Source organism: Parus major, chromosome 2, assembly GCF_001522545.3.
Source record: "Parus major isolate Abel chromosome 2, Parus_major1.1, whole genome shotgun sequence".
In the NCBI taxonomy this organism is placed as follows: domain Eukaryota; kingdom Metazoa; phylum Chordata; class Aves; order Passeriformes; family Paridae; genus Parus; species Parus major.
Genome location: NC_031769.1, coordinates 73,851,287 through 73,877,757, shown reverse-complemented (window position 1 = coordinate 73,877,757; position 26,471 = coordinate 73,851,287). Strand labels below are relative to the sequence as shown.

At 37.0% G+C, this 26,471-nt stretch overlaps 1 protein-coding gene across 1 annotated transcript in view; it reads right to left on the bottom strand.

The window, feature by feature from the left end:
* The window catches only part of CDH12 (cadherin 12), a 231,235-nt gene that overhangs the window by 103,622 nt on the left and 101,142 nt on the right, over positions 1-26,471 (bottom strand). Inside the window, exon 3 of the mRNA XM_015619585.3 lies at positions 25,806-26,100. Coding sequence (XP_015475071.1) covers positions 25,806-26,100 — 295 coding nt within the window. The remainder of the gene's footprint in view (positions 1-25,805; positions 26,101-26,471) is intronic.

Genomic DNA, 26,471 nt, shown 5'->3' with positions numbered 1-26,471 from the left:
ATTTAAAGATAACAGTATGAAATACTTCTTTCCAAGAAATGACAAATCAGAAAGTAGTGTGCAAGAACATGGATTATGAAAATTTAATATTATGCAAATATCCCCAAAATAATGACAAAACATATTTTAGTTGTGCTTTTTGCCAGGGAGGTTTGTAAAGCTGTGTTCAAAACCTCCTCAAGAAAAGAATTCTGATTCACAAAGGCAGCCTTTTATGCTTCAAATTTATCTTTAGTTCTGTGCTGGTTTTGGCTGGGGTAGATTTAATTTTCTTCACAGTGGCTATGTTTTGGATTTGTACTGAACATGAGGTTGATAATACAGAGAATTTTTTTTTGTTATTGTCCAAAATGGATTGTTGTGGTTTAACCCCAGCCAGCCACCAAATCCTACAAAGCCACTTGCTCACCTCCCTACCAGTGGAACTTCAGAGAAAATCAAAGAGGCAAAGGATAGAAAACTTGTGGGTTGAGATAAAGAGAGTTTAATAGGGAAAGCAAAAGTCATGCACACAAGCAAAAGAATTAATTCACTGCTTCCCAAGGACAGGCAGGTGTTCAGCCATCTCCAGGGGAGCAGGGAGATGACACAGATGGCCCAATGACACAGAATGGTGACTTTGGAAGACAAACACCATCACTGCAAATGTCCACCCACTTCCTCCTTCTTCCTTAAAATTTATACACTGAGCATGATTTCATATGGTCTGGAATATCCCTTTGGTCAGTATGGGTGACCTGTCATGGGTCCTCCCAAACTCCCAAGTACCTCCAACTCCCTCACCAATGTGGCAGTGGTGAGAAGCAGAAGACTTGCCTCTGTGTAATCCCTGCTCAGTAATAACATCTTTTGCTATTGCTCAGCAATAATAAAACCAAAAATATTCATAAAGTATTATTAATGTTGGAGTCTGGGATACAGAGTGCGTGCCCTTGTTTCTGATACTTAGTTCTAAGATCCAGAAAAACACTCAATTTCATATAACATGAAATTCATGAGCATGTTTTCATGGTGATACATGAAAACAACTCTTAAAATTAGATAGAAAAAGCTTAAAGTGTAAGTGTGTAGATTAGAAAGTTTTCTTAAGTCACTGGGTGGAAAAGATTAGTTTAGTGAACAGAAGACAAGATGGAGGATTTAGGGTGTTGTCTCTTGTCCATCTTCTTTCTTCTTCATGTTCTTCTTCTAGAGGTTTTTGGGTAGTAGTAAGTGATTCACTGGGCAGTGAATGCCACAGTGCAGCATACAGATGATGGGTCATTGGGTCATTGTCATGGTTTTAAAGCAGTAACTAAAAAAATTACTTATTTTTTGCTGTGAGATATGGATTAGAGCAAGAGCAAAACAGGCTTAAAACTTAAAAAGGAATAAAGAAAGCTTATTAACAAAACTACAAGAATAAGAACACCAGAAAAAACTTCCAGAAAACCCTTTTTATCCCCTACTACCTACCATTCCCTTGTTCACCTGACAAGACATGAGACAAAAAACTTTGGAACTTTGGTGTTTAAAACAGTCCCAATTTCTGCTAGAGTCTTTTCATCAGTCTTTGTAGAGAAACAGAAGTCTTCTTCTGCTAATCTATGGAGTTTCTCACAAGAAAACTATTTCTGTTATAGATTTCTGTTTTTCTGGTGCCAGCTGCCTGGAAATCCTGTCATCAGTTCACTCCTCCCATTTCACATCATTCTGAGGTGTGTATGGGTCAATGAGTCTAAGGATGTCATTTTTAAGGATGAATTATTCAAAGGCAAAAGTTCTCTTCATCTGTTTCTGTGAGCTTCCCTGGAAACAGTTTTCTCATTGGCTCAAGGCCTCAAATCTTCAACTATTACTTTATCTCACTCTGTTCCAGCACCTCACTGTATCACAATTACTCCACCTTTTTCTCAAAACCCAAACTTTGAACACTCCATTCCTCCCTATATACTCTGCCATGAATTAAAGGAGTTTTTTTTCAAGACCTTATTGTACATCTCCATAGCTTTAACAGAAAAATATTTCAGCTTATAAAGCATCTCCTTATTCTCTACCTTTTCTAAAGCTTCTTTTCTTTACTGTCTCTGATAGTTTATAAAAGTCTCTTTACATGTTGATTACTGTCTTTTTCTCTCTCTGGAAAAAAAAAAGATTAATCTGCAAGTCTCATCTGGGTAATGAAAAGGTTAAAATCTTGCCCAGGCTTTTGTAGATGGTTCTGTGATCTCTGCCGGAGCAGCAGCTGGAGCTGTCTGCAATGGAAGATTCTTCATGGCTGCTCTGGAGAGTGTGGTCGCTGTCTCAGCCTGCCGCAGGTCAAGAGCTTCTTTTCCTTTCTTCACTCGACAGTCCTGGTGAATTCAGTCACAGCAAAAACTGCAGCCGAGCCAGGGACCGGCCTGGCCCGGCCAGAGCCCGGGGCAAGCCCCGCAGGCCCCATCTCCCGGCCGGGAGCCGCTGGGCCCAGCCCAGCCCCTGCCCGGGCCACATGGGCTGGGGAGGGGAACGGGAGGCCAGCTGGAGCCCTGTCACCTTTCACAACCAGGAAACAAAGGGACAAATTCCCAGGCTTAGGTCTTAAGGTGGTGTTCACAGGTTGATCTCACTTTTCAATGGTCAAAACTGCTGTCAATTCTTAGAAATGATCGATAATTGGTCAGGAGAAAAGGCTCCCATCAGTCACCAGCAGCTTCAACTTCCCTAGCTCTCAAAACCACCTTAAAGGTAAAGCCACCTCATGGCAATCATTAAGAAAAATAATATACGTGTCTATTGTTAATTGGGTAAAAATAAGTATAAAGATAAAAGAGCGGCATTGTTTGGGGCCATTTTGTGCTATTGGGCAGGGGATGAGCCACAAGTACCATCAGAAGAAAGAAATGTACCAGATTGCAAAGATTTAGGTCCTGTGCAGCTAGTCTGTAGAGACCTGCCAGGTTTTGTGATGACCTTCTAATAAACATGAGAAACAAGATTCTAACAAGCTCGGGAGTTTTCTTCAAACCAGAGAACAGAAATAAGCAAGGCTCCCCTGAGGGAGGATCCCAAAAAGGAATTCAGTCCAAAGGAGACTGAGAAAACCAGGAAGAGAAAGAAAAATACAAAAGAAATGCAGTAGAATCAGAGAAAGACAAGAAGAATTTTTTAGAGAAAAGTTACAATTAACCCTGTTATATGTTCAGCAATGTTCAGCACAAATCCAAAACACAACCCCAAAACAGCCTCTGTGAATAAAATCAGTTCTACTCCAACCAAAACCAGCACAAGTTCCTAAGTTACATATTTTACAAATCTTTACATCATAAAATATTGTCTGGTGCACACCCATTTTATGATAATTGCTTTTTAATAAACTAAATCATTGTATTAAAAAAAAAAAAAAAAGACAATAAAATAGAAAGATGATATTGGAGGATTGACTTTGCTAAATCTCTTGAAACTTAAGTGATTACCAGGACACTTTTCTGCAAATCCACTTGAGATTTATTTTTTTTTTTAGTTGTTCTTTATGTGATCACATTTAGAAAGGTGGAGGAGTAATAAGGGAACTTTTTAATTAACAATGTCATTGCTCCAAATACTGTGAAAAACACGTCAACATTTATGGCAAATGGAGCATGAAACACAGCACTGTGAACATGATGGTCAAATTGCTGGGTAAGTAAATATTCTGCCTCAAAACCTTTTCAATGTCAGATGTGGCTAAACATTTAAAGTACAATTCTACTGTGAAAAGGAGCTGTCAGAAAATAACTGTTTTGTACTTTGGAGATCTGCTTCTTATGTTTACTCCTGTGACTGAAAACATCAGACTCTATTCCAGCTAGCTGCATTCATTTCATCTGCAAGGCTGGCTACACAGACATGATTGAGTGTGCTTACTTATGTCTCTGGCAGTATGAACATAATTGTTAATTAGTTTCCAAGAATAAAATCTCAATTGCTGATAAAGATTGTGTATCAAAGCACAAATGAACAGTTTTGTTCGTGACAACATTTGGGTAACATGAGTTCAGTACATCTAGGCTTCAGAGTACACCAAACACTGTGAATGTTTACTACCTTAGATTACAACTCCTGAGTTTGCTTCATATCTTAGAAATGGTGAGCAAACACTTCAAATTCTCACTGTGAAGAAAAATGGAGTTAAAAAAAAAAACATTAGAAAGAAGCTATGGGGAACCAGGAGAAAACTTTCTTCCATATCCACCCCAAGCTGGCAGGACATCTGCTCGGTGCCCACCATCTGGGTGTGTCTAATTAGAGACTACCTGGAATAGGCTCTCAGAGAGCTATTACAGAAACAGCTCTGCAGCAGATGCAGCTTCAGTCCCTAAGGGCTGAAAGATAAGGCTGCAAGAAAACGGGGACCACTGAGCAGTGGGAATATTGTATCACCTTGTGCAGTAGTTTTGTAGAGTGAAATGCTTCCAGAAGAAATAACTATTGCTTGCACTTGGAATTTACATGGTATCCAACAGGGAGTGATGATTACACAGAGCAGCAAGTACAAAGACATTGGAACAGCACACTGAGATGTAGTAAATACATACCGTCCCATACTGATACTTCTGGTGCACCACAGTTTAGACTGATGTGATATGGATTTTTTTTCTTCTATATTTTTTTTTTCCTTTTTTCTTGAAGCAGCTTCTCTTCCCCCCCCAAGGTTTTAAGTGATTCTTTTCAGGTTTTAATATCACCTAAATTTCAAATCATATTCAGATGAAATTTAGCATGGATCTTCTCTGTTTAATTTCCCATATCCTCACCAAAAAATGTCCTTAAAGATAACTTTCAGGGTTTACACAGACTGCAATAGAGCATCAGGAGAAACAAAGTTATTTTCCCATTTTTTAGCTGTTTGGGTTGTTTTGTTTTTTTTTTTTCTGCAAAAGTATCACACTTGCCTAGAATAGTATTTAGCACTTTCTGTAGAATGAAACACAATCTCAGAATCTTTAGATACCTCAAGATAACTCTTGAGAAATGAAGTAAGTTCCCTGGTACCGAAGATATATTTGTATAAAGCTGCTGTTTGTCAGACAGCTCAATTTGTTTTTTCACTTTTTGATATTGATACTGGTCCTAATATTTCACTGGGTAGAGCTTGCAACAGGGATCTGGGTTCTGATGGAGCCTCACTTGATACAGCCATGTACATGTCATGCCTTGGCTCATGGCTTAAGGCACAGTATCAGCTACAGAGCTCTCTGGTTTCCTTCTGCACTGCCATCAGAAAAGCCACAATCAGCTCTGCCATCTTGCTAAAATAAGGCCATGCTTTTTAAAACACAAACCATAATACATATAATACACCATAAAAGTTATACCTTCTCCATGAGCTATTTCCTTTATGTAGCTTCCAAAATATCTGTCCTTTCCTGTGTCTTTCAGGCTAACTTGTGTGTCTCAGAGTCCTCACTCCAGATCACCTCCACTTTGCACAGCAATAGGAACAACTCAGCCTGGCTCTCAAACACTCCTGATCTTTGGCCTCCACCTGTATTGTTCCTGCAGCCAGATGTAAATAGACACCTCTGGATACTCACCTTTGGGGTTGATACCATATGCAGACAGATGAAAAAGGTCCTCTGTAAATTTTTTGGCCAACCAATCACTTACTTGACCTTACTTAAATCTTTTTCATTTTATGATTATAATTTTCCCAGAGGTGATCTGAATGGTGTCAAATATAGTCAATAAAAATGTTGACAAAATATAGTGTAAATATAAATTATATCATTATGCACAAAAATATATTTATCCTTCTATCCTGATTTTTATTAGAATTTAATGCAGCTTCTTAATGTTATCACCTGGCTTTTAAAGGCTCTATGGAGTTTTCCAGCAGAGAGAGATGACTTATTAAGTTATTCCTGGTAGCTTAATAAAACTGTGCATTAGTGAAAACCAGTGTAGTAAATTTGAGGATGATTAGAGATCAGTGGTCCCAGCTTTGACTGTGCAGTGCACCCATCCAATATCAACAGGGTGATCAGAGCTCAACGGTCTAATGACAAGCACAAGAATGGATTAAACCAGCTGGGATCAGAGGTGGAGAGATAAAATAGTAAGTGACCTGAACATGACCTAGTTCTGCTAATCCTTTTGAAATACTCAAGGTGCGTGGAATAAAGGATATAGTGTTAAACATCTTCTAAATAAAAAGAAACCCTACGCTGGTACTTGTAGCATGAGAGAAGAAAAAAATACTGGGAGATGTCTATGCAAAACCCTCAAAAATCTGGAAATACTTAAAATTTATAAAAAATTATAACTATGTTGGAAGATCTGCAATTACATTCCTCTTGCATGCTGATATGGTGGGAAGTCTACTGTTAAAATCATCTTGATATGCACAAGAGTATCAGTCTCCAAGCTGATCTTGAATCAATTATTTTGTGCCCAACTGAATTCACACAGAAGTTTGCAATAGCCATGTTGTAAAACATAATTGATCTTCAGTGAAAACTTGAGTTATAAACATTTCATATGTTAAGAAATCTTTTCAAGGCTTTTCAATGTTTTTTTCCCCACTTGGGAACATAATCCTAAAAACTGTTTTAACTTTGGATGTATAAAAATAATTGAATAACTGAGGTCTATCTTAATCAAAGGTATGTCTATATTTGTGCTGAATGCTTTTACCACAATTATCTCTGAAATAATAGTAAGAAAGGTCAAATTTTTGGGTTTCAAATTTTCAATCTTTGATTATCAAACAATTTTTTTAGGTGGTCCTAATCTTTCAGGTCAGTGAACTAAGAAAAAGCAATGTCAAAACTCTTTATTTAAATGTTAAGAGAAAGGTAAATAGTGTTTCCATACACCTCTGACTCCCAAAAAAGATTAGGTCCTGATAATTCTCCAGGGGAACAGCATATGTACTTCAAAACATAAGCATAGATTTGTGAAATAAGAAAATTCTATGTCAGTTTGGTTCCCCAGACAAAAAATGGAGAAGAAAGAAAAATGAAATTTCTGCTCACAAGTTAAAGAACTGCTTAATGAAAGGGACCAGTGGCAAAAGGAAATATGTTGTACATTACCAAGGTGTGACATGACATTTCCTATTGTACAAATGTAAAAGAAAGGCACAGTGGGCATCTTCTTTAAAAAAAAATAAACAACAAATGTATGGGAAAAAAAAAGCATCTTTAAAGGTCATCAGTCTTTCCTATGGCCTCTGGCCAAAAAAAAAAGAAAGAACAGCACAGAATGTTGTATGTCATCACTGTACTAAACTACAGGTAAGAAAATATGCCTTAAGATAAAACTCTCAGCAAATGCCTGACATTCCTATATTGTTTTCCTCTTATCTTAAATTCTGGCAGCATTTTCCTCAATATTCTTCATTTAGTGACCATGTAATCAGTGTGGATCATCTGCTAGTCTATGTACAGAATGGACACATTATACAAAAGAAGTTTAAAATTAAAATCTGCATGCTTAAATATATTACAAAGAAGTATTTCAATATGCTTGAAATTGGATTTAAGATTAAATGATACACTGTTTTGCAGATTTGGGGCATAAGAGTTGTAGGAATACTTGGGAATTTACTGAGACATAGAACGATTTTACAAATACAGTGGAAAAATTTTCAAAACTGATGTGAACATCTATAAAAATAAAAGATCATGGGAATTAATCAGCTTAGTGAAAGATATGATTTTCATAACTTTTTCAATTGTATTTTCAGAATATACTGCTGTATGGAGTACTCCTCTTGATTTTAAAAGGGTTAATCTCATAAAATTCTCTGTATAGGAAGATTCCTATTCCTTCCAAAATTAAGGTGAGATTTTTTCAGAAAAGAAGAATTTTTTTTCCACTCATAGGTAAATAACAAAAACAGTGTATTTGCTAATATGTCTCATGTTGAACTGGAAAAACAGAACATAGATAGAAATAATAGAAAATTTTAAAAATAGAAAATTAAATGAATAAGCAGAATTAATATGGGCCTGGGAGCTCTGGCTAGGCTCCATTTCTCATATTGCAGTACTACTTCATTGTCAGAAGGGAGTTCCTAAATGGAGATGGGAGATTAGGGGAAAAAAAGCCCTGGGGAGAAGAATGATGTTTTGAGTTGCTCAGATACATAAATCTATCCAAGAACTTGAGTTACCTGTTTTTGCATGTGGGCATGAAGTTGCAGTTCTTCAACTCTGAGATTGTTTTACCTTAAAACTGAAATTCCGTCAGTTTTTCTTTTGAATGAAAATACCTGAAAACTGCCATGGAAAATATTAACTAATCCCACTACACTGTTAGTGTAGAATATCTGGTGTTCTGCAAATTGGAATACAGTGTTAACTGTGAGTAATTCAAGTATCTATGGAAACAAACAAACAAAGAGGGTCCTCATTTTCCCCCCTATATTAGAGAAATAATTAAATATGGCACTTTTTTGTCTAGTTTGGATGAGACAGAGTACAATATGGATGAGCATACAGTACAAATCAGATTTTAAAGGTGTTTATCTTCCTGATTACAAAATTGAAGGTATTTCTAACAGTGAAAACTGTATTTTTAAATTTTTATCAGATAAACTTTATGACAGGGATTAAGTATTTGTTAGCACAATGTGTGAAGAGAAAAACAAGTGTGCATGACCTGTGAAGCCCAGTGTCCAAGGATGGCTGCCATGGTCTTTTTCATACATCTGCCTGTTACCACCTGAGGGAGCAGAAATGCGCTGAAGACAGATGTCTGTACAATATCGGAAATATAGGGGCTCATTAACTCTAGGCTATGTCAAAGAAAACACCCACAATTGTGAACTTCTGCCTCATTATTTGAGTATTTAAAAGGTAGTGTTGAAAGTCACCACTCAGAAAGCCTGCAGGATAGCCTCATTCCACATCTACACAGTCCTCACCAATGCCATATTCCCATTCTAGCACAGAAATAATATGTGTTCAAAACATCTGATTTTCCCAGAGGTTCAGTCAGAGGACTTCCGACTGTCAGCAGGATCTCAGTGTTGAAACTCACCTGCAGGAAGGCTTCAAGGTGTCTTTTTCTGGGACTTCCCTTGGCTTCATCCTCACTATCCTGAGTTCCCCCTGCCACCCAGGGTGGCTTATCCTTCTCCCTTCCCTGTCATTAAACTGTTGTCAAAAGCTTACACTGATCAAACAGCAGCAGCAGAAATTACTCTCTCTTCATGGAGGGTTATCCCTGGGTAAAATGAAAAATACCAGGCCAGGTCAGGACTTCCACTCATGAATCCTAATACACTGAGCCATGGCCCAAATATCTTGGGTAAGCACAGCCTTGGATTCATCTAAAATGTGAATGAAAGCCTGGCTGCAAGCTTTAGGGATGTAATTACTCAGTACATCACATGGCCTAGCTCCATTTAAAGAAAACTTTAAAAGGTACTGAAGCCAATGAGATGAAATAATTATAAAGTAAGTAACTGGGATTTATTATTGGAATAGTTGAAGGATATATAGTGACAAAATACACAGTTTCATTTCCTTTCTCCATGGTCATTCCTTCATCATGTTCTTCTGTTCCTTATCAATAACCAAAAATTCAGGGGCATAACTGGTAATCGGACAGCTCTGAGGAAAAATCTAAGCCCAAACTTTCCTTATCTCCCTAATTTCCCAGCTGCAAAATGTAAGAAGAAACATTTGTTTGCCTTCTGCTGCTGTCATGGCGCTATGGACTGACAAATCTTTGTTGCAAGACTTAAACCAATTCTTCTTTGAGAAGACTTTCTCTTATTTGGGAGCTCGGAGCCATCACCTCTAAAACATAGCCTTCTCCTGATGTGATTCAAGGTGAATATAGCTATATTTATACTTTGCAAATATTTCACTGGTAATCTGTTAGTTTTATAAAGAAATGTGTTGAAAAATGATGATTCCTTAATTAAAATACCTGAACTTTGAAAAAAAGGAGTCAAATCAGACAATGATGCTTAACTGTCTCTGTAGGAAGTATGCAGCATTCTTTTAAAATTTTAATTTTAAGCCCTTGTATCTTATTTGAGGGCTTTTTTTAATGCTTCTATTTTATTGCAATGCATTATGTTTTTTAACGAGACACAAGACAAAAAAAAAGACAAGAACAACACGCAAATAAATTGTGACCATACCTAAATGCATAAATACAAGTTTTTCAATATTTGTAGAGCACAGCTAGGATACAGAAAATTCTAATTAAGGGTGATGCAAAAAGGCCTGACTCTGTACTTCACACTGTTAAAATGATTAAGGTAGAAACTCTACAATTCTTACCAGAGAGGAGTTTAAATAATTTACTCATTAGAGTTGTTCTGCGCCTACTCTGGCATTTTTCCCCCCGATTTGCATTCCTTACTCTATTTTGATGATCAAAATCACTTGTCCCTGTAGATCAGATAAAAAGCAATGCTTAAGTTGGCACCACTAGCAAAAAAAAAAAAAAAAAAAAAAAAAAAAAAGGAAGAAAAAGGGAAAAAGAAAAAAGTATCAGAATAATTACAGATAATTAAAATGGTAAAGGCAGAGCATGTCTGACTGTTGTCCAGGCTGCAATGCAGTCTGACCCTTCCTAGGTTAGGTGAGGATTCTATTCTAGAAATTTGCCTTTCCATTCCACTGTCAAATCTTTATGTTTATTCATAAATTCTAAAACCTATAAGGTAAGCAAGCCTTGATATTCATAAAATTCTGAACTTAAGAAATACCAGAGCTAAAATTAAATGCACCTAATTATGGCCTAGATATCCTGCTTAACTCATAAAAACAGAGTTGTACATTTCAGAGGAAAATATTTGCTTAACATTTTTTGTGTTATCATTTTAGAGAGTAACCTACATCTGTTAAAAATCAAATCCAGGTGTACATATTGACAATCTAAAATTTTATTGTATTCAGTATTCAAGGACCCTTATCCTTAAAATTTCTAAATAAAATACAATCCAAGTTATTGAATTTTTCCAAAAGATCAAGAGTAGTAAAAATTGCAAAAGAAAATTCTATCCTAATCCCACATTAAAAAAACAAAACAAAAAAAAAAAAAAAAACCACCAAAAAACCCAAAAAAATCCACAAAACAAAACAAGGAAAAAAGCCCAAAAACAAACAAACAAACAAAAATCCAAACAGCCAAAGCCAAAACTAAACCAAACAAAACAAAAAACCACGAAGCCCAGATCTGAATTTTAAATAGTCCATGCACAGCCCTTTCCCCATACATTTAAACAGACATCATGATTATCAACTCACAAAACTAATCATGTTCATATTTTTTTAATGAGCATTAATATATTGTCCTATTATTCACCTGCTTTACTAACTTTTTACTGCTTTATTTTTTTTATATTCATCAATATTTTTTCCCTGACACCTTTACAAACATATTTTAAAAGACATACTGTTTTTAACATCATTTCCCCCAGTTCCCTTGCATACACATCCTAGCTGTGTTTTATCAGTTCTAGTACCAAATAAGCACTAAGAATCAAGCTCTGCAATGAATATTTCTTCTCAGTTTTCACCAACTTCAAGACTACACCTATAAAACAGAGAAATGACATTACATGCTGCTTTTATGCACAATACTGAGGGCATGAATCATAAAAAAGAGCCACTGCAAAATGCAATAAGCCCAGATGCTCTTTTTTTTCTCTTTGGTGTTATTTAGAGGCCCAACAAAGGGATCCATACAAGTGAGCTTATTAGTGAAAAGGTGCTGTAAGAAATACCAATGAGAAAATCTGTATCCTAGATATCTTCTTTCTCAGAAATTATATACTGGGGATAACAATTTTGAACTCTTCTTTGTGTTAACAGTTTGAATCAACCTTATTGTGACAAAATGAAGAAGCAGATAATGTTGCCCCCCTGACTGCTCAGTGGATACATGAGCTACAGATTATTTTAAGTCACTCTCCTGTTATATGTTGGTTCAATGCTTATTTCCTAAGTGAATGCTCTCTCAAGAGCATCACTCTCCAGAAAAAAAAAAAGGGAGGAAGCTGATCTGTTTTATGTAAGTTCATCAAATATTCATCAGGCCAAAAAAATGGGAGATAGAAGAAAAACTACAAAGACTCTGGTGGTCAAAGCATAAGGTGGGGATATTAAAAAAAAGAAAAATATTAAAGCTGCAGCTGTGGCATCTTGTGAGAGTTTTCTACCTACCTCACTGCAAAATGAAAAACATGTAACCTCTCCTCCAGCCACATTTTGCATGGGATGTAACTCTGAACTCTGAAAATGTCACTGACTGGCTTCCAAAAGAGAATTAGGTATATCTACTTTATGATTTCTGACAGTGCTTAGGCATTAATTGGCTTCTAGCTGCTCAGCAGTGTAAAGTTCAGATGCTTCTATGTGCAAGCAGATTGGGGACAGACTTAGATGACATTTTAGGTACCCATGGAAAAAAAATCATGGAATCTTACTTTTTTTACAGTTTCAGGCAGGTGCTAAGATACTTCATGTGGAATCAGACAAAAAAATGTATGTGGGTGTCTAACCTTCCATGGCATGCCCTCTCTTACTGTAGAAGTGCTGAATTTGATTTGTGTCTGATCTGATTGGGCACCAGAGACATCACTCCAAGTACCTGTTCAAATTTCAAGGACATGTTGATTCATATTTATAATGTAGGTCAGCAAAAGTTAGGTGTCTATATTGGTGTATTCTCAGAATAACATGAGGAGCTTAGTGGTACAGCTCACCCTATTAAAAGATATTTGGGAGCCTAAAGACTTACTAGGGTTTTCAAAATCATTTGCCCTACACTTAGTCATATCAAGGAAAAAAAATAACCACAAGATGTTGTAAAACTCTCAGTGCCAAGTTACTTTTAAAAATCTGTCCTGAGAATGTGCTGATGAAAAGCTTCCATGAGCAAGATGCTTCTAAAGAATCTAAAATCTCTTACTGTTTGTAAGAGCAGTACTGACATGATGCACACTGTGTCCACAAGTAAGTCAATACTCAAATCATAGAATAGATTTGCAGTGTCAGAGGTGCAGCCTCATGCAGTCTTTAATATAGGCAGTCTGGGCAGCAGCAGCACTGGAAATGAGCCATCTGGACATTCCTGCAAGGTAGCTGGTGAGTTAGTGTCCCAAAGTCTCTTACACTATTGCACTCTTGCTGCCATAAAACCTGTCCTGTCATCACTGTTACTGTCCCCTTGTGCTAACCAAAGTAAATCGATCAAGGCTAAAATATGAAGCATCCAGATTGCAGTATAGGTAATACTGAACTGCCACAACTTCATCTCTACAGTAAATCAGTAGGATGTGCTGGTGCAGTTCTTATCCCTTATCTTTTCTTTAAATCAGCTGTTCAAAGATCTCTTATTGCTGTGCAGTGGTCCAAAGAGAGGATTCCTTCTTTACAGCTTGCCAGTTCAATTACTAGCTTCATATGGATTTTGGAATTTAAGGAGCTGATGCCTTGCTACGGTCTTTTGATTCAGGCAGACAGTCTGACATCTTGGCACTTCTCAGGTCATTTATGTAAGATTTTCTTCAGAAAGAAAAGCTAGAATTTGCTTTTGCTTATTTCTTAAGAAGAAAAGCTGATGTAGGAACTGATCATCCAACATTTTACGATGCAACAATTCCTAGTACAGCAGTGTCTGAATCTGGGTTGTGTGAAATTGAAACAGTTATTTACATTTGTTCACTCACTGCCTTTACCTGCACAAATGTTGAGTCCTCCTCCACCCCCGCTTGTTCCCTCGCCATTATTGCAAACAAAACTATCAAAACTAGTGCTTTAATGCATCATAGTAAATCTTTTTTGCTACTCAACCAGGGAAAGATTTTGCCCCCCGCCTCCCCCATATTAACAACTGGATGATCTTTGGAAGACACACAGGATCATCCACTGTTTGAACAACAAGGTGCTATGCCTCACTGAATTATGCTCAGTGATTAATATTGATTTAGGACTTAAAACCTGTGAACAAAGGATTCATTCAGAATCACATGAAAGAATCCCAGGACTATCAAGCATCTGTTGAAAACTGTCTGAAAGGGTTTGGTTTGTGTTCAGGCATAAGGTGATATTGAGTGAAAATAGAAAGAAAAAGTGGATGAATTTGGAGCTACCGAAACAGAGAAGTAGCAAGTGAAGCTGATAATTTGAGCATCTGTGTCTGTATCATCTCTTGCAAGACCATAAATTGTAGGCTTGAGCACCTGAAGCTGCCCTTCAGGCATCTTTCTCATCTGAATTCTCTAGAGGCTGTTGAAAATATTGATTACTGCTGTCTTATCGCTAAAAGGACAGCAAAAGTAGCAGGGACTCAGAGGCAAGCAGTAAAAGTGATTGAGACATGAAAAGTTTTCCACATAGAACTTTAAAGATTTAATCTGTTTAATTTAGAAAGGAGACAAAAAGATGTGGCATGATAGGAATGCATTCAGTAGATAGGACTATACCAAAGCTTAATCATCTCTTCCTTTACATCTTTTATCTTCAAGACTAAAAGTCAAAAATGTTAAAAATAGGAAAAGAAAAAGGTTTGTAGAATGACATGAGCAATTTAGGCAAGTAACAGCCACTACACCTAAAAAATGGGGATTAGAAAAATATTTGACATCTGTGTGAACCCAAACAACAACCTTTTTAAAGAGATATAGGAGCAGAAAATTGTGCTTGGATAAAACTTAGTCCCATATAGGCTGTGACATTATAATCTGCCTAAATGTGTGTTTAACCTTCTCCCAGGCTCTAGTTCTGGAAATTTACAGAGACAAGAAGATAGATAGGTTTCTAAGGTGATGTTTCTATAAAATGGGAATGCTAGCTACATAATTATTTGTAATATGTTTCAGATAAGTTAGGATACTCCTTTAGATCAGAACAAATGATAACATTTATGCTTCCTGAACTAACAACAATAAACACAGATGGAAGATGAAAGATATTATTGAGGAGATAATATCCAGCTGTAGGCTTCTTGACCAGATTATTATTGGATTGTCTGTTAGGCTGCATATTATCCTTTACCATTTAGAATATCTATTCCCAAAGCATCATGCCAACCTCAGTGGGATGACTAGCAGTCAACAAACTATTTCCAGTGAATATCATCCATTGTTAACAATGTATACCAAGATGTGAATGGTTAGCTGAAATTACACCTCTGAAGTACCAGCAGCAACATTCTCCATCAGTCCTGGTGCAGAATGGTGTGTCAGGTAATCCCTTGGTTGGAGGTCCTCTTGCCAACTCCCTGCTGTTTCCTGGTCCCTCAAGACTGCTCCATAGGAATACTGATACTGATACCTTGAGTGCTTATGCATTATTAACACCCTTTAAGCTTTTTATGAAAATAAAAGAACAGTCCTGAAGTTTGTTCACAGAAATAATAGCTGACTCTAGCAGTGTCAAACTAAATCAAGACCAAGGCGTCAACTTCTCTCCGGTAGCTCTTGAAGTGAAAGCTGAACAGTCTATAAAGATTTTCCTCTTCCTCTGCTGTCATTCTTTACTTTCACACCTGCCTGAAGTCAACCCCCCTTTCTATTTCCAGTCTTTGCCTCTCTAATCCTCAATGATCTCGCATTTACTTCTGGCTTCTGCACAAAAGGTGCTCAGACGTAACTGGCAAGTCAGGATGTCTAGACAGTGAAATTTTACTTTACTGTGGTATTTCAGGTAGTTTTGGATTTTCGCTTCATCCTGCTTCATTCCAGAAAACAAAAAAATAAAATTGCACTCCAGAAAACAATACTGGCACTGCCAAGATTTAGTAAAGAGAACAGTTTCTTTCATTTCCATTGGGTTTTTTCCTACTTAGTTATGACCTGTTTAACTTTCAGGCTGCCTAGCTTGTCTGGAAAGTATGACAACCTGTCTTGTCATCAACTGTATGGAAGAGAAATCAGGGAACAGGCAAACACACCATGTTCCAAGCTTTGGAGAATACTGACTTGCCTGTGGGTTCCAAGCCAGCCAGTGCTTGGCTTGTCAGGGTGATAGAAAGAATGCTCCTTTACTAATACAGGAGCCACCTGTTTCATTTTCCAATCACCAGCTAACCTGTGGGATGGCTCACTACGCAGCCATCTGGTTTTTCATAGTTTTAAGAGAATTACATGTTTGCACCTTTCAGTTGTACAGAAACATAGCAAAATACCTCTCGTTGAAAGGTTTCAATGAGCTCTATCAGGATCCTTGTTGAGAAAAGGCTGGAGGGATGTCAGATTCCTGTTCCCACAGGACCTGTAAAGGTTCCTTATTTTGGAAAATCCTATATTGTACAGGACAGATATTGGACTGGATTGCCCATCTATGCTGCTCCTTATTACAAACAAGGGGAACTGTTAAGTACCTAGGACTCATTAAATCCAGGGTTGGCAGTCAGATATACCTACTAATTGCCTGACATTCTATTTAAAGATACTCTTGTATATGCTGTTCCTTAATCTGCAGATATTTTTAGTCCACTGGTTTATGTAGATTTTCTTTTCCTAAAGTATTATTTTTATCTGAAGTGTCTTTGCTGTAGACTTTAAGCCTTATGGGATTCTCTAAACAGAGAATAATTTGTCCCTAACAGTATGTTTGTGATCAGTGATGTTTCCCTTAGTTCTTGTTAAGTCAGATTCTCGTGAACACTTTTCTTATCACTCCAGGCCTTCCTAGGATTACATCTAATTTGCCACATAGAATTATTTCAGCACACAGAATTAAAGTCTTTAATCATATTTGGTGTAGTGACTCCCATTTGCTTAGTAAGCTTGAGACTATTTTGAATTCTCTTTTGCACTCCTCTAGGGCTTCGATGACTTGATTGATTCACACAGTCCATCAGTGACTGATTTCTTAGACTTCTTAGATTTCTTAGTACAGAATATCAGTCATGTCTGCTTTTATTTGTTTGGTTTACTGCAGAGAAAAACACAAAAATGGGTGACTAGAACACTAGACATGCACTCACTTTCCATGCAAAATATCCATTAAAATACTTTTAAAATTTGGCTTGTTATTATTACCTGCAGTGTTTTTATGAGAAGATGGGTAGGACATGATTACTTGTCACAAATGAAGAGCTGCCTTGTGCCAGTGAAACCTTGCACTTATTTCTTCTCTGAAAAATTAAAAATAGAACTGAGCGTATAAAAAAATATGGTTCAGTGGCCGAAAAGCAACTTTAAACAAAAATTATATTCATAGCCATGCAGGCAATAGCTTGAAAAGTAGCTTTTATAAAACATATTTAATGTTTACAGTCGCTCAGTGGCTGAGAACAGTGATACTTTTAAAATATGTTTAATGTTTAAAACCACTTGGTGGCTGAAAGAACAGCTCTTACTGCAAAGATATTTAATGTTCAGAGCAATTTTGTTGTAAGGAAAAAGCAACTTCTTTTTAATTTTTTCATTTATAGCTGATCTGTGGCTACTAAAACAACTATCAATACAACATGTTTTATATTTACAGACATTATATGCCAGTAAAAAAACAATTTCTACATTTTTCAATACTACACTTGAACATGTCAATTTCTTTCCCTCATCTACTGTGCAATTAACAAAAAAAATAAAAATAAAAATTAACATAGTCCAACCAACTTTAATGCAATATATCTTGAACACAAAGATGTTTATGCAAACAGCAGGACTGGACCAATAATGATAAAGTTTCTCCTTATATATAAAAATAACTAATATCCAATGCCACTAAAACTACCAACAATATTTAGTATATACATTTAGAACAAACTCAATAGCTTAATTTTAATATTGAAGGCATTGTTTGGCAGCCTAGAGGGGGTTAGGTTGTATCAAAATACATGTATGATAAAATACATTATTTGATTTATGCTACTGAGCTTCTGTAAAGTCAGTGTGTGGATAGAAACACAGTGGTTTTAACTTCTGTGGTGTAGGTTCTTAGCTTTGCCCACATACAGTTAAACACAATCACAGAGAATCACAGAATGGGTAAGGCTGGAGCACAGTGGGGAATTTGGTCCAACCTCGCACCTCAAGCAGGCTCATCTAAAGCACATGGCACAGGATTGTGTCCAGATGGTTCTTGAGTGAGGGAGACCCCAACCCTCTCTGAGCAATCTATTCCAGTGCTCGGTCACCTTGTGTTCAGGTGGAACCTTCTGTTCTATTTCTGCCTGTTTCCTCCTTGCCCTCTTACCTGGCCCCAACAAGAAGTTTGGTCTTGACACACTGCTTACTGACATTGATCAGGGCCCTTCTCTGTTATCTCTTCTGAAGGCTGAACAGTCCAACTCCCTCAGCCTCTCTTCATAAGAGGGAAGTCCCATAATCCTCTATGTTACCCTCCACTGGACCTGCTCCACGTCTCTGTTGAACTGAGGGGCCCAGAACTGGAGACAGCACTCCAGCTGTGCCTCCCCAGGAACAGAAACACCTCCCTCAATCTGCAGGCAATGCTCTTCCTAATGCATCCCAGGATCCCATTGGCCTTCTTAGCCACAAGGACACACTGGTGGCTCATGGACAGTTTATTGTCCACTAGGGCTTCCAGGTCCTTCTCTGCAGAGTTGCTTACCAGCAGCTTGTCTTGGTCCATGGGGTTATTATTCCCCAGTTGCAGGACCCTGCACTTGCCTTTGTTGAATTTCAGAAGGTTCTTCTCTACCCATCTCTCCACCCTGTCAGGGTCTCTTTGAAGGGCTGCACAGCTCTCTGGGGTATCGACCAGTCCTCCCAGCTTTGTGCCATCAGTGAACCTGCTGAGGAAGCCTCTGCCTCTTCATCCAATTCATTGATGAAGAAGTCAAACTATACTGGGCCTAGTGCTGAATCTTGATGACACCACAAATGACAGGTTTCCAGCTAGGACCTGTGCCACTGATTATCAACCTCTGGGATCTGCCTTTCAGCCACTTCTCAACTCACTTCCCTGTTCACTCATCTAATTCCCATTTCCCGAGTTTGCCTATGAGGATATCATGAGAGACAGTGTCTAAAGCCTTGCTGAGGTCATGGTAGAAAATATCCAGTGTAGTCTCAGATATATGTGAATTATTAATCAAACAATTTTAAATTGTTTCAACACTAATACTGACATTTTGCGACTGCAAAAACAGCTAGCAGGAAACAGCTATCCAGTGTCTCCTTTTAACAGCCAAAGCTTTCCAGCTTTGCTGAGAATTTTGCTGCTCATGTTTGTATAGTCCTGTCTGTCACAGCTTTCATTTTATATAGATTCTCCCACTTGACAGCATTTGCCAAATGTCTTTGTTTCACTGACAATATCCAACAGCCAGAGCATATGAAAGGAAACACAGTATGGCAACAACCATTATCCTTTAACTAATCAAGTCTTGATTTTCTGCACTATTTTCTCCCTCCCTTTTGATCTAAATTTTTTTTCTGGCTCCCTGCTGCCTCATAATTGATGCTCCCTAGGTTGCTTAGTGATCTATCATAAAGACACACTTTTGTCTCAAAAGCTTTAACTGCCTATTTGTAATATTCTCTCAATATCTCTGTGTTGAGTTTTTTTTTTTAATTTTATTTTTATTTTGTTTTACATTTTGTGCAATGTCCTGTATAAAAGGAAAAACACTTTTTGAGCCCTAACCTGCCTTCCCTTCTGCTCCTTCCTTAAAACTCACTTTCCTGCACAGTGGAAATAAACGTAATTCCAATGATCAGTGCAGTAGATGTATTTTTTCAAAATTAAAACAAAAAGAGAATCAGAAAGACAAGAGCTGTAATTTAAAAAAAAAGTAGTTCTTCATGGGAAACCACTGAACCATCAATTGCTATGAGTTAACTTGACATAGCCCCAGAAAACAGTACAGAAAGCAATGATGGAACATGAGTTTTTTCTGAAACGTGGTCCAAATGACCCAGGGCACCAGGTCTGACCCCTGTGATGGACGACATTTGTACACTGTAATAAAGTACCAAATTAGAGGATGTGTGGATACAATCCTGTAAGGTTGAACTCAGTACACCTTTGTGAAGGGAACTTGCTCTTCACAAAACCAGTTAAAACTATTGGATGCATCAGTGGGTATATAGCTCAAGATTACTGGCGTAGATTAGGATGATCTAAATTTCAGAAAAGCTTTCAGCAAGGTTCCTCAGCAAAGACTCTTTAAAAAAAAAAAAAAAAAGTTCAAGACATAGCAGCTCTTCCTAAAATAATCTATATAAAAAGAAATCTAAAACAGTAGGAATAAATTGCCAATCTTTATATGGGAGAGGGCTTGCCACTGGTATCTCTCTTGGATCTGAACTCATAGGTTGCCAGTAAAGGAGAATATATGAACATGTGACAGCTTGACAAAGTGAAATCTTTGCTGCAAAGTGCTACCGGGGAATCCTAACATAGCATGAAATTGAGAATATGAAAATTCACATGGAGAAACACAAAGAGATATGGGAAAAAGTGACTTATCAGTACTTCCACAGAGGTGGTTTGTACTTCTGTTACCTATTAATTCTTGATCTTGGGATCACTGTGGAAAATCCTACAAAGTTTTCATCTCAATGATCAACAGCAGACAAAAAAAAAAAAAAAACTAAGGAAAATGATCAATGGAAATAATTCAACAAGGAAAACTGGATAAAAATAAAGCATATTCAAGATGTTTGTATCTGGACTATGACATCCAACTCCCATAATTTTCTCTAAGGACTTGATAACACCCTTGATAACAGCAGAAAAATCACGGAGACCAGGCGGTAGCTGGAAGGGTTGCAGACAGATTATACTGTCAGTTATCTCTCCATAAGCATGCATAATGCCATTTAAAAGTATCTCTGGTTTCAATGGATTCCCAAAGAAATATCTTCCACGACAATCTGGGTAAGATCTTGGAAGCCCTTGAAAATATATTACCAACATCTAAGAATCTATATGAAAGGCAGGATCATCCAGCATTTACTCCAATGCCTTGTAGTCCTTCCTTCCCCAGCCTCTGCTCGCTGTGTCAGGCTAAACTCAGGCACACAGTGCTAAGCTGAGCCAAACCAGTGAGTTCAGGTTAGTACCCACCACTTCACCAGGTTAGTTTTCTACATACTGCAATTCTTACACATGAAACTACATAAATGGATATATTAAACATAAATGGATACATAAATGGATATATTAAATGTTCCATTTGAGGATGTACATATATGATCCATTGCCAATGTTCAAATATATGCCAGTGTCTAAATAAAAGCCAATTAAGTATTCACTCCAGAATGAAAACTGCCGGAAAATTTATAAAGACTATTTCACTCTGACAGTACCATGGGAAGCAAATTCATAATACTCTTCAGGTAGCTGCTTTGCACAACTGAGGAACATGGTAAAAATAAACTGTTATCAACTTTCTATTGTCATTGACCATTTTTATGCACTATCATGACCTGGAGTTTGTACAGTCCCCTTTAACCAATAAAGAGTTAATGTAGTGGAAAAGTATGAAATTATATTGCATAGGAAAGAACATATGCCATCTGTATATTATGGAATTGATGGGTTTAATACAGTCCTAGCTGGTCTATGTGTAAGCATAGAGGAATAATGCCAAGACCTTAGAACACAATTAGGAGACTGTGACAATAGAAATTATAAATTTGCTGTTAAAATCGTATATTCAGTGAAACAAATGCGTATGAAAGCAAATACATTTCTGTGCACATTTTTATGTATAAATATATAAAAATACATAATAAGATCTTTCCTTGAATGCGTGCTTAATGCTGCTATGCCCCCGTTCTCAGTCATCTGGACTGATAGCTTTAATAAGGGGATAACCTTGATTTAAACTCAGCTATATTTGCATGCTTACGTCAACTATATTGCAACAGAAGCTGGCACAGCTGCCAGAAGCAACAGCACAGTTGATTAAACTATACTTAAGGAGAACATATTTTGCTATTACAAACTTACAAATAGAGACATTAGGGCACCCTTTTCAGTCCTCATAGATAAATCCCCATTTCTGTTTCATTCTACATTTTGGAACTTATATTAAATCAAGAAAATATTTTCAAATAAAGATACTGATAAAACAAATGCAGTATCAGAAGCAAACAAACAAACAAACAAAACCCCACAAAACAACCAAAAACAAATGAACAAACAAATAAAAAACCCAACCAAAAAAACCAAACTAACCCAACATTAGGAGTCCAGCTTTTAAGCTTTTATAAGTCTCTTACTAGATGTAAAAGAACAGCATAGAAATCTCTGTTCTTAAAATATTAGTTCTGCATTGTAATCTGACTCCATCTGCTGAGTTTTTCTGCAGGCAATTTCAAATCATCCTTTAAAAAATAAAATCTTCACCATAAGGCATTCTGCACCTCATTTGTCATGTGATCAATACAATGTCAACTTTGGAGGCACTGATATCCTTCCTCTACAGTGCAGAAGCTGTGTCCACTTTGGAACTATCAGAAACACTGGAAAGCACAGATGGGTACAACAGCCTGCATGTTACAACAGTTGGTAACCCAAGGAGCTTTTCAAGAGACGATATTTCTTGTTTATGGCTGTGATTGACTTTCCCCTCCATCAAACAAGAACAGATTACAGTGTACATATGGAAAGAGCAAGGCTGGCTGTCCATTCAAACTTTGGCATGAAATAGGTTTGCACCCAAGCTAGTAGTGTGTAAACAGCCTTCTAACTATTTTTTTAGGAGCATATGAAGGAATTTGGCTCCTGGTAAGGGGGGGAACGGCTAAGTAAAAATAGCAGTCCTAAAACTATCTCTTCAGAAAAAAAAATAAAATATCCAGTGCCACTATCTTTTTTAAATGAGTGGTATTGATTAAAAGGAAAAACAAACCAACACTAGAGTACAGAAACTGTGGAAGAAAATTCAATCTGAAGGGAAAAAGTAAACTTCCACCTACAACGTGCACGGAAAGTAACACAAGTTCTAAGAAAATCTACGTGAAAAACATGGCTACGACAGATATATCTCTCTGTGCAGAAAACCAGATCTTGAGAATGACATAAATTTTAATTTTTTTGTACTTTTCCAGTAAAAAATCACTAAGATTTTACAAAACTGAGAACCATGTATCCATGACAGTTTCTAAAAAGTACCATTACCAATAATATTACCAATAGCCTTGGGATAAAGCACCAAATTGGGTAAACCTTTGCAAGCAAATGTCATGAAACAATAAGACTGCAAGTCACTAGTCACAAAAGTTTCTCAGGCTCACAGAAGAGACTAGTAAGGGTGAAAAAAGTAGTATTTAAGTGAATTTCCTGCAATTTCCCAATAAATATGTACATGAGTGCAGTTTATAATCAATACTGTTGTAAAACTATAGTAAATGAAATTTGGAACATTTGGTAATTAAAAAGTGGCAACTAGAAAATGAAAATGTTAAAAAAAAAAAAAAAAAAGACAGAGAGAAAGAGTTTATCTGGGTTTTTTCCTAAGCCAAGACAACCATATGCTGCACCAGCTGAAAAATCAAAGTGATTTTCAATGTCAGCCTGAGGCACTGGTAGGTCTAAGCATCTCTATAGGTGCAACTAAATGGTACTGATGAAAGAAAGGAGTAGTTTTAGATCCTCTGAGAAATCTGTGCTTGCATAAGGATGGAAAAACAGATAAGAGAGAACAAGAGAATAGCAAGACCTGCAGAGAAGGCAAAATCTCCTGGCACACTACGGAGGACAAGGCATTTCTGGATATTTTTGCTGCAAGACAATCTAACAGCAAAATTTCTTAGCTGCTTTAGTAGCCACTAATTGAAGTTTAGGCTTCCTTTTTTTCTGCCTTGCCTTTTTTGATCAATTTTGATCCATCTTTTTTTATTATTTTTTTTAATAGAGAAAAAACAAAAAAAAATAATTATGACTAAATCTTATAGATATAGTGAATGTGACCCAATAAAGAGAAGACCAAGAAGATCCATTTTTACCTGAAGTACGCATGGCATCTACTTCTGTTTTGCTAAAGGAGAATAAATTGAAAAGCATTTCTTTTAAAATGCTGTATGCATGACACATCATGCTGAGCTGTATCTCATTTAGTCATGAAACTCCTCATCCATGTAAAAGCCACAATGTATGGCACACCTTGAAGTGTATTTCATATGAAGCTCTGTTAGCATTTAATCTTCTGCTCCATGCTATTTAAAAAAATAACAAAGAAAGATAGGGGAGAACAACAGAGTACAGGAATGAATGAAGGCACTATTTTTTGTTGTACAAACTGGTTAGATTTTTTTTTTCCGATCAGGTTTTACAAACAATTTCATAACCATCCATACGTTCACTGGTGAGAAATGTTATCCTGAATTTGCTGCAGACAAATTTGACAAAACAAATTTTGTCAGACAAATTGACAAAGACAAAAAGGTGTGAAAATGTAAGGAATGGTTTTCAATTGTACATAATACAGCCATAAGCAATATTATTATGCATCTCATTAGGGGAAACAAGAGTGCACCTATATTGTGAATCTACAGACAAATCCCTGTGAGTGACTATAGTGAATGCTTCTCTACACTTCTATAAGGTTAACATGATCATGTCTACATGTCTACTCACATCACATTCTATCATATTCTATCACATTCTACTACCCCTTATCACAAAATTTTAAATAATACCTCCTTAATTTTATGTAGCAACTTGTTTAGATAGCTACTCCCTGATTGACTCCAAAAATATCAACATCTAAGGTACATAGCTGAGGGGGAACAGTATGCCTCTGCCACTTCCAACCCAGAAAATTTCCAAAACTGTTAACAACTGCCAGGAGTATTAAATGGCTCATACTGGCTTGTCAAGTACTGGGAAAAGACAGTTTAGGAGAGAGAAGGGCAATAAGCTGGAACTTGCACTGGGAAGTTAAAGGACTCCCATCCCAGAACAAATTAATTTCTGGTGCCTGCAGGGAAACCCAAAATGCCATCTGGCAGCAGGACACAAGCACTGTGTTTATGTTGCCAACACACTGTTCAGGACCACTGCAGCCATCAGGAAGAGACCAAAAGGCCCCATTTAACCTATTCTCCTGCTCCAAAGCAGGATCGATGCTCTTTATGTCATTTCTGGCAAATATCTATCGTTTTGTGAAAATTCTTCAAGCAAAAGCCTATTCTAGTACTTCAGAATCATTACTGCAGTCCACGTTTCTCTGAAAAGAAAATGACTCTGTCCTCTGTACACTAGGTTTTTGAAAACTTGCCATGTTCCCAGGCAATCTTCTTCTTTTTATTTTTTTTTCTTTTAACTTAAGGCCCTGATGTACTAAAGATTTTCTTGGACATTAGGTTTTTGACAACTTGAGCCACTCTTGCAGACTCTCATTCTTGCATTGTTACCAAGGAAAGGGCAACAGTTAGAGCATGCACAGTATAACAGGACTTGAATAGAGAATTGCCCCCTAATGTATAATTTGGAGATCATGCAAGTGCTGTAGGAGTTTAAGAGCCACAAAGACAAAACCAGTTAAATGGCAAGATGCTTTGCAGTAAACGGGTAATCCAGTTTTGTACAGCAAACAGCAAATGTAAGCAAAGGAAGAGAAGGGAATGCATCATGTGACAAAATAGGTTTGGGGTTGCAGAGAACCCCTGGATCTTATCATACCTTCCTTGAATATCTTTATTTTTAATTCATTCTACCCTCAGAAACTTAATATGACAGGCACAGGCATATTGGAGGAGAACAAGTTTCTAAATAAGCAAGCAAAATTAAAACAAAACTGTAATCTGTGTATATCTAGTCACAGAATACTAGAAACATTTCTAATAATAAGTTTTAGAAGTTGTTTTTGTAATTTCATCCTTCTCTTTCCTCAGCAAGAAAAGTACATTGAGATAATGAAGTAATATGCAATTAGTTATCAAGCATTTACAGCTTCTTACTCACCTACTGGAGACATTTCTGGGACACTGGCAACATAAGGCCCATCCAGAAACTTTGGCTCATTATCATTAATGTCCTGCACTTTGATGATGAACTCTGATTCAGGCTCTAGTGGTTTCTTGGTGTCAACATCCACAGCCTGAGCTCGGAGTGTGTAGAAAGGTTTTTCTTCTCGATCTAGGCTCCTTATGGCATGAATGTCTCCCGTGGTCTCATCAATGGTAAAAACCGTGCCAGCACCGTCTCCTGAAAGGGTATATTTAACAGTGCCGACTCCCTTGTCCAAGTCAGAATGAAGCTTGAGAAGAAAAAAAAAAAAACAAAAGGGAGGACAAAAACATTAATGGCTTTTCCTATGCTAGAAAACAACATTTTTTGGTTATTTTTTGGGGTTATTTTGGTTTTTTGGGGGTTTTTTGTGTGATTTCTTTTTGTTGTTGGTTTTCTTTTTTTTTTTTTTTTTTTTTATAATGTAATAAAAGACTTTGGAGGAACCAATTTCTTAAGTCCTTAACTGCCTCTAAGTGCATGGAAAAACTGTGGGTAGTATGTTTTGTTAGACTTTTACCCCTATCTAGTACAGCACAGACTTGCTGTAGTTGAGTGACTAAAACTGCAATGAAGCAGGGTTTCACATTTGTTATAAACTGAAATTTAAAACCAAGGATG